Source organism: Myotis davidii, unplaced genomic scaffold (genome assembly GCF_000327345.1).
Source record: "Myotis davidii unplaced genomic scaffold, ASM32734v1 scaffold512, whole genome shotgun sequence".
Classification (NCBI taxonomy): domain Eukaryota; kingdom Metazoa; phylum Chordata; class Mammalia; order Chiroptera; family Vespertilionidae; genus Myotis; species Myotis davidii.
The window spans coordinates 1,525,496-1,534,860 of NW_006284323.1; the positions used below are offsets into that span (position 1 = coordinate 1,525,496).

General features: G+C 54.6%; 1 protein-coding gene across 1 annotated transcript in view; it reads right to left on the reverse strand.

Moving 5' to 3' along the window:
* Positions 1–9,365, reverse strand: part of PRDM15 (PR domain 15) — a 52,498-nt gene that overhangs the window by 33,150 nt on the left and 9,983 nt on the right. Inside the window, exons 3-5 of the mRNA XM_015568864.1 lie at positions 7,338–7,491; positions 3,201–3,453; positions 501–602 (exon numbers count right to left, since the gene is read on the reverse strand). Coding sequence (XP_015424350.1) covers positions 501–602; positions 3,201–3,453; positions 7,338–7,491 — 509 coding nt within the window. The remainder of the gene's footprint in view (positions 1–500; positions 603–3,200; positions 3,454–7,337; positions 7,492–9,365) is intronic.

Genomic DNA, 9,365 nt, shown 5'->3' on the forward strand with positions numbered 1-9,365 from the left:
TCTCTCTCTTTATTACTCTGTCTGTAATCTCTGAGACTGGCTTCTTTCCAGCATAATGGCTTTGTGATCTGTCTAACTTGTTGGGTGTAGCAATAGTTCCTTGCTTATATTGCTCAGTAGTGTCCATTTTAAGGATATTTCTACAACCCGTCTATCAATTCACCTGTTGATGGACATTAGGGTTGTTTCCAGTTTGGGGCTTTTACAAAGAAAACTGCTATAAACACTCACAGAATTTTTGTGGGACCATAAGGTTTTGTTTCTCTGGGGTTAATGCCCAAGAGTGTGCCTGCACCTGAAAAGGGGGCTTGTTCCGCAGGCACGCAGGTCTGGGAGACAGGCTTCAGAGCCGAGCAGCTCACTGAAGCCAGGGAGCCTCCGATGGCCATGCGTTTTGCTGTCCAAAAGGGATGGTATGCAGGAGAACCCAAATCACAGTGACCTCAACAGAGGGCTTCCAACTCTGACTCAACAGCCTGCCCCCGCTTGCCCCGCCTTACCATTCAGGAGCTGCAGCTCCAGGAAGGCGGCGGAACACACTTTACACACCCACTGGCTCGACTCTGACTCCACCGGGGTGCTGTTTTCCGGGGTGCCTGCAGCTTCAAAAGAGAGACAAGGTGACCCACGGCAGTTCATCTGTCCACGAAGGCCCAGCCCAGCCGAGAATGCACCTGTCCTGCAGGTGACACTGACAACAGCGATCGCTCACGGACCACTTTCAACGGTCCAGGCTCCATTCTGTTCTCAGAATGTCCTCGTTTCACACATGAGGACACGGCGCTCTGAGAGCCACAGCCGCCTGGTGCAGGGTCTGTCTCCAGTCACAGAAACGTGTCTTCCTCCAAGAAGCCAGCCTAGTGGGATCAGGCCCATCCTTCACACAACCTCAAGAAAAAAAAATGTATCCTACAGAAAACAAATTCCTCAATCTCTCTTGGCTCACACAACAAGGGACCCAAAACAGCCAGGCAGTGTGCCCTGAGCCTGGCGTGGCCGCCGCCTCGGCCCAGCGCTGTCCACCACTGGGTGCAGCGATAGAAATACTCTGTGACCTGTTGTCCGGGACAGCGGCCACGCGTGCGAGTGTCCCAGAGGAACTGAAGTCTTACATCCATTTCATTTGAATTTGGATTTAAATAGCCCCCCGGGGCAGGCGGCTGTGTCCAGGCAGTGCCTCCGTCCTTCCTTGCAGAAGCACAGGGGCTAAGGAGGGAGAAGATGACGAGGCTCGCAGAGGACAGAGGGAGGCCCTGCTCTGAGGAGGGGAACTGCAGCTCCTTTAAAAAAATTACGGGTGCTCTTGTGGGACCTCAATGTTGGGGCCCTGATCGTCTGGCCCGGCCTGGTTTCTCTAACCCTGCCTGGCTGCATCAGGGCTGGGCCGGGGCCATGAGCCATCCCCATCACGTCCACTCCTGTCACTGTACAGCCTGTGTTGACACTCATGGGCCACTCGCACAGCAGCTCCTGGGCCCTTAACTGAATCACCCAGAGTTGAGAGTGTCGTGCATTCGGTATCGGGGAAAAGGTGGCAGAGGCAGCGCAGGGGCCTGGGCAGCTGCTAGGTCACTAGTTTACCAACGGCCTGGCACACAGAGGAGGGGAGAGTCACCAGCACTGCCAGGGCTACATGAACATTCAACAGGCAGTGCTCTCAGGAGGGAAAGAAATAAAGAATCCAATAAACCAAATAGGTAAGAGTAGGCAATAACTTTCAATGCATTTCCAGAAATACTTGCTTGCCATTTGTCTCAAAAAAGAAAGCCATAAAAAGTATTTCTAAAATTTGAGAGTACCTAAGTTGCTTACTTCTTTTCCCACCTCAAAGCCTTGCTTGGGGTGAGCCTGCCTTCCAGTTTATGCTGGTTGTCCTGACATAATTATTTTTAAAAATATATATTTTATTGATTTTTTTTTTTTTTACAGAGAGGAAGGAAGAGGGATAGAGAGTTAGAAACATTGATGAGAGGGAAACATTGATCAGTTACCTCCTGCACACCCTCCTACTGGGGATGTGCCTGCAACTAAGGTACATGCCCTAGACTGGAATCGAACCTGGGACCTTTCAGTCTGCAGGCCGATGCTCTATCCACTGAGACGAACTGGTCAGGGCCTGACATAATTATTAAGTGCCCCCCATTCTCAGAAGCGTCGAGGAGGAACCAGCCACCTCGTATTCCTGACTGAGGGTGGTTAGATTTTAATTTAATTTCATTTCATTAAAATCTATTGTCTCCAAAATCAGTGCCAGATGAAAGAAAGACTCTCCAGGAGGTAAAAAGACACAGGACAACTGTAACGCCGATAAGTGGCACCAGGCTCTGCTTTGAGCTTGACCTTGAAAGTCGTGAGGGGTGTGCCATCATCCAGGACACAAATGACAAGCTCAGCCTCTAACAACCCAAATGCTGACGTGCCGTCCGGGCTGCTCCCAGGCACACACGGCGTCAGCGGCCTGAGCCACAAGGAATCAGGCACAAGAAACCAGGGCAGAAAGAGCTCGGTGATCTTGGGTTAACAGTGCCCAGTGTCAGCCGTGTCACGGGGTCTCTCAGGGCTGTGGAAAGGACCCGTGCCACCAAGACAGGAAAGATTTTTTAAGTTGAAGACAGCATTTTATTTATTTAGTCACTCAACTTTTATTTATTTATTTTTCCTGGACCCTGGTCTGTCAGGTACGCACTTTGATTTGCTTTTCCAATAGACACATTGGGTTTGAGCCACTCACATGGATGACTGTCACGGGTATTTCTTTGCGCACACACACGTGTGCACACACCCCGATTCTGGAGGAGCTGCAAGGTGACAGCCCCACTCGGGAGCAGATTCCTCCATCTCCTGCGCTAGGACAGGGCAGGCTCCTCACCCTCCTCCCGTCGGTTTCCTCTGCCCAAACCAGGGACAATGAGCAACCTCAGAGGACGAGGACGAGACACTGAGTGGAGAGCGCGAAGGGCTTACTGCAGCAGAGTTAAGAGATACGAGTTCCCACCAGCAGGTGTCTGGCTCGGGTGTGGGCTCTGTCTACCAGCTGGGATATGTAACCAGCAGAACAACAGACCCGGCCAAGTGGGGTCAAGACCACCCGCTTTGTTCTCCCCACGCACAGGCAGCTCGCCAGCACACTTCCTCACTAACGTCGGGCTCCTGTGTGCAGCCCAGAGGCCCTCGGTCCCCAGGGCGAGGCTCCCACATACCGTGGACACCGGAGCAGGCCTGCTTCAGCATGGGCTTGTCCATCTTCTTGGCGTAAAAGGCCGCGTACCACACGCGCAGCTCGGTGCCCGGGGGGATGTCCCTCGAGGTGGTGAAGTACACGTCGTTGTCGTGCTGGTAGGCCGTCAGGTTCTGGTGCTCGGGCTCCACCGCCGGCCGCACCAGCATCATCCAGTTGCAGTCGTCCTCGTTGGAGGTGTCAAAGCACACGGGGTGCCCGTCCTTCTGGAACACCTGCGGGAAGCACGTCCGCAGGGGCCCAGGAGGATCCTGTTACCCACCAGTCTGTGTGTCAGCGTGTGGGGGGGATGCGGGGGGGTAGGGGGCTAAGCAGTCTAGACCCGTGGTCGGCAAACTGCGGCTCGCGAGCCACATGCGGCTCTTTGGCCCCTTGAGCGTGGCTCTTCCACAAAATACCACGTGCAGGCACGCACGTACCGTGCGATTAAAACTTTGTGGCATCGGTATTCTGTGGAAGAGCCACGCTCAAGGGGCCAAAGAGCCGCATGTGGCTCGCGAGCCGCAGTTTGCCGACCACGGGTCTCGACAGTTCTACTGTGGAGGACACATGAAGCTCTGTACTGGTCCTGTTTAGGGTTTACAGTAGCTAGGAGTGTCTTATACAGGTCAGGCTGGGATGTGCATGAGTGTTTATTCAAGGCTGCTAAACTGCAACCTAAGGAGAATAGCTCCAGGTAAACATGGGACTTTTGATTTGTTGAGAAGAATCTCTAAGTTTGGGACAAGAAATACATGCCCTAGCCCAGTGGTCGGCAAACTGGCCCCTTGAGTGTGGCTCTTCCACAAAATACCACGTGCGGGCGCTTGAATACAGTGCGATTGAAACTTCGTGGCACCGGTATAGACATAGTGAAAGATCCAGTTGTCATACGGAGAGCCAAGTTCTACGCCTGGCCCAGGTGGGGACTGGAACACCAGAGCTCCACACCTGGTCCAGGCGCCACTGGGACACTTGAGTTCTATGCACGGCCCAGCTGGAAACTGGAACACCCGATTTTGAGCTGTGGTCTAGGTGGGTTCCTGGGTAGTCCTATTAGTGACCTAGGTGGCACAAGGAAACCTGAGGTGTACTCCTAGGCCAAGAGTTCCCAGGAGACCTGAGGCCTCTGCATGACCGAGCAGGGAAGTGGGACATCTGAGGTCTACTCGAGGCCTACTCCTGGAGTGGGCAAAAACATCTGAGTTCTTCCCTTGGTCTCGGTGGCATCAGGACATCTGAGTTCTATTCCTTGTTCAGGTGTCATCAGAACAGCTGGGTTCTACTCCTAGCACACATGTCATCGAGGTGTCTGAGCCCAACCCCTTGTCCAGGCATCATCGGGACAGCTGAGTTCTAAATATGACCTCGTTGGGAATTAGAATGCCTGAGCTCTACTCCTGGCCCAGGTGGGAACTCGTACCGTGCGATTAAAACTTTGTGGCATCGGTATTCTGTGGAAGAGCCACGCTCAAGGGGCCAAAGAGCCGCATGTGGCTCGCGAGCCGCAGTTTGCCGACCACGGGTCTCGACAGTTCTACTGTGGAGGACACATGAAGCTCTGTACTGGTCCTGTTTAGGGTTTACAGTAGCTAGGAGTGTCTTATACAGGTCAGGCTGGTCACAGGCAACAGACAGCAGTAGACACAGTGAAAGACCCAGTTGTCATAGGGAGAACCAAGTTCTACGCCTGGCCCAGGTGGGGACTGGAACACCAGAGCTCCACACCTGGTCCAGGCGCCACTGGGACACTTGAGTTCTATGCACGGCCCAGCTGGAAACTGGAACACCCGATTTTGAGCTGTGGTCTAGGTGGGTTCCTGGGTAGTCCTGTTAATGGCCCAGGTGGCACAGGGAAATCTGAGGTGTACTCCTAGGCCAAGAGTTCCCAGGAGACCTGAGGTCTCTGCATGACCGAGCAGGGAAGTGGGACATCTGAGGTCTACTCGAGGCCTACTCCTGGAGTGGGCAAAAACATCTGAGTTCTTCCCTTGGTCTCGGTGGCATCAGGACATCTGAGTTCTATTCCTTGTTCAGGTGTCATCAGAACAGCTGGGTTCTACTCCTAGCACACATGTCATCGAGGTGTCTGAGCCCAACCCCTTGTCCAGGCATCATCGGGACAGCTGAGTTCTAAATATGACCTCGTTGGGAATTAGAATGCCTGAGCTCTACTCCTGGCCCAGGTGGGAACTGGCACACCTGGGCTCTACACCTGGGTCAGGTGTCACTGGGTCACCTGAGTTCTACCCACGGTCCAGTGAGGAACTGGGATTCTGGGGTTCTACTCATGGTCCAGGTGTCACTGGGATATCTGAGCTGTACACCTGGTCCAGGTGCTGTCAAGTCACCTGAGTTCTAAGCATGGCTCAGCTGGGAACTGGGACGCCTGAATTCTACACCTGGTGCAGGTGTCACTGGGACAGCTGAGTCCCACACGTGGCCCAGTTGGGAATCGGATGTTAGGTTGTACTTGGGTCCGATGGGCATTGGGACACGTGAGCTCTCCTGGCTCTATCACAGGGTGCTCAGTGACATTAGCCAAGTCCCTCGGTCTTTACAGGGTGCGCCCTCAGCTGCAAACCAGCACTGTTCCTTGTGGGTTAAAGGCAGGCAGGGAGCAGGCGGAGAAACTTAAATATTCTGAAGTTCCAAGTAACCACACAGTACAGGGTTCTTGTCCCCTATTTCCTGATGCCTTGTGACTTCCTCCCTGGAGGAGGGGTCTCTCCCCTCTCCTGAGCGCTTCCTGTAGGGGCTGGAGGCCCCTCTGAGGATGAAGCCCTCGGTCACTAGATGGGATGGCGGAAGGGCCACCAGGTGCCCAATGACCCCCGCCTGGTGTGGAGTGCGCTCCCAGTGGGCCCTGCCCTCCCTCCAGTGGCATAAAGTGCTCCAGGCACACAGGTGCCAATGTTGAGCCTATACTGAGAACAGCTCATGCCAGGCACAGACCTTCGGAAGTGAGTCACTGAAAGAAACCAAGACGGGCACCAAGGACTTGTCCAATGGCCCAATTCAGGAACACGCGGAGGCTGTGACACTAGAGGGGAGGGCAGAAGGGCCACCAGGTGCCCAATGACCCACGCCTGGTGTGGAGTGCACTCCCAGTGGGCCCCGCCCTCCCTCCGGTGGCATAAGGCGCTCCAGGCACACAGGTGCCAATGCTGAGCCTATACTGAGAACAGCTCATGCCAGACACAGACCTTCGGAAGTGAGTCACTGAAAGAAACCAAGACGGGCACCAAGGACTTGTCCAATGGCCCGCGGAGGCTGTGTATCGTGTGGCCCGGGTCCCCTGGAGGATAGCAGCCAACAGCCTCGCTTTCTCTCCTTTCTCTCTTCCCTTGTGAACACCAAGTTCCTTTCCTTTCCCTGTTGTGCTGAAATCTGCCTGGTAAGTTCCATCTTCCAAGCCCCAAACCCGAGGTTATCTATTCATCTCTGGCCCTAAGCGTGGATCTCTGCTCAGGGTCCCTGAGGAAAGTCCCCCCTGTGGGTAATGCTGCCCCAGCTCCCTGCTCCTCCCGTCTCGTTCACAGGCTCGCTGGGGGCTGTGGCCATTGGGGCCCAGGGACAGAGCCATGGACAGCACGCGGGCCTGGCCGCCTGGAGCTCCCACAGGTCTTACTCTCCGTGGCTAAGCCCTTCCTGCTCCTTCCATTTTGTTTTCTCGCTTTCACATAAAAGCTGTCCTGTCCTAGTCTGGCGGGCTTTTGAGAGCTGCCAAGCTTAGTGCCAGTGTCTCTTCGCTGCCTCCACAAGACACCTCCTTCAGAAAGAGCTTGGCAAGCACATGCGCTCTGCACAGTGTGCGGTAACTAGTCGGACACCCCACTGCAACCAATGGCAGAACTGTCACCTCCTGCAGCCTGCAATGTCCACCTGGGTCGGAACCGAAGTGGTGGCGTATGGGGCACCTCCTGCAGACACTTTAAATGCACTCTCTCTCTCTCGTGTTTGTGGAGCTGAAAATTACAGGAAGCAGCCTTTTGTTGGAAATTATGCAGAACGTTCCTAGGACATCTGTGAGCCACTGCACTCGGTGGCTATGCTGCCCCCTGGCACAGAGGACAGTCACACAGCACGGGCTGCCCAGGACCGCGGGCACAGCCTTTACCTTCAGCGGGAACGCAGATTCCTTCTCCCACTTGGCGACTCGCCTCGACTCAAAGGGACCGAACTGTGTTCGCTTGACGAGCTGCGTTACAGCAAACACGCCTTCGGCTCCATCTTCCAGTCGTCTGATCTCCAAGTTGGAAGGAAGGGATGACCTAGGCATGGAATAAAATAAGTCCTTGTGCCCAGCCAGTGTGGCTCAGTGGTTGAGCATTGACCTGTGAACCAGGAGGTCACAGTTCGATTCCCAGTCAGGGCACATGCCCAGGTTGCGGATTCAGTCCCCAGTGTGGGGTGTGCAGGAGGCAGCCGATCAATGATTCTCTCTCATCATTGATGTTTCTATCTCTTTCTCCCTCTCTCTTCCTCTCTGAAATCAATAAAAACATATTTAAAAAAAACTGCCAAAGCCGGTTTGGCTCGGTGGATGGAGTGTCGGCTTGTGGACTGGGGGGTCCCGGGTTCGATTCCGGTCAAGGGCATGTACCTGGGTTGCGGGCACATCCCCAGTGGGGGGTGTGCAGGAGGCAGCTGATCGATGTTTCTCTCTCATTGATGTTTCTAACTCTAACCCTCTCCCTTCCTCTCTGTAAAAAATTTAAAAAAACAAAACAATTAAATTGGCTTAATTCGATGTTAGAATTGTTTTTTTTTAAATAAGGCAAAGAAAAAAATAGTCAATAAAAAATGTCCCCGCCTCAGACGGTTACGAGATAAAAAGCTGGCTCCCAGGGACCACCCAGGGCACACGATGGAGGCCACTTACTAAAGGCCGGTTACAATCCCCGTCCACCAGGGACAGAGCCAGCAGCAGGGGCCCCGGGTGTGGGTATGATGGGCCAATAGGGATGGTGCAGGCGGCTCTCACCAGCGAAGCACAGAGTCCAGAGAGAGAGAGGACTGCGGCAGCTTCGGGACGAAGTGCCACGTGGAAAGTGCCACGAGAAAGAAAGCCACGCATTCCAAAGGCCAGAGAAGGCTTCCAGCTGGGCTGAACGGCCGGTTTCATGGAGGGTGCGGGCTCTTCAAGTAAACCAGGAGAAGGTCAAGGGTGGGGTGCTGGAGGAGAGGGCACGTGGCTGGGACTCCAGCACCAGCCACAGCATCAGCGAGCCGGAGGAACCCAAGGACGGAGGGTCCCACTGCGGGACGGACGGCTCCCAGTGGAGTTTTGTGGGCACAGGCAGCCGCTGGAGGATTTGGGGGAGCACTGATCCAATCTCTACTTTAGGCGAAAATATTATCTCTTTGTTTTGAAAAAGTAACACACAGTGAGGAGAAGGAACTAAATGAAGAGGCTGGAAAACCAGCTGGGAGGCTTCTAGAAACAGCGCTGATAAGATGAGGACAGTGGCTCCCTGTGCGGCACTAGACCGTGTATAATGAGCACAGTGATCTCACAGGTACTGCTATTCTGCTCTGTCTACAGGTGAGGCAACTGAGGGGCAGAGAGAAGGCCTCGTCCAAGTTCAAAGAGCTACCGCGTGTCCGCCCTGGGCTGTGAACCGGCACTTACCCTCGCTCTGCCCCCCATGACACGGCCACCACGGGGCACAGCATGGCAGAGCCACCGAGCCTCCTGACCAGACCTGCAGGTGCTTTTCCAGAAGCTGCCATGGCTTTGCCTTGCTACCTGCACTCACTGCTGCCTCTACCTCAGCCCACCTTGCCCACAGTGGGCACCTGATGGCAGGAGGCGGGCCAACATTCAGGCCACGGGGAAACCGTGTGAAGAGACCTACAACTTGGCCGTCACTCCTCGACACATAAACCAACCCAACCAATCAGCTCTTCCACGGCACCATCTGGGTCTCAGTGTGGCTGCTCAGAGCCATGAACGAGACACAGACATTCCCTCTGAACCATGACGCACGTCTCGGCTCTCCTGGCAGCACGCCACTCAGGTCACAGGGGATGGAAATCACAGGTGCAAGTCAGTCCCCCTTCTCACTACAAGTCAGTCCCCTCCTTCTGCGATTTCCTCCCTTTGTGCAGACAAGAGGCCACCAGGCCCTCCCCACAGCCAGAC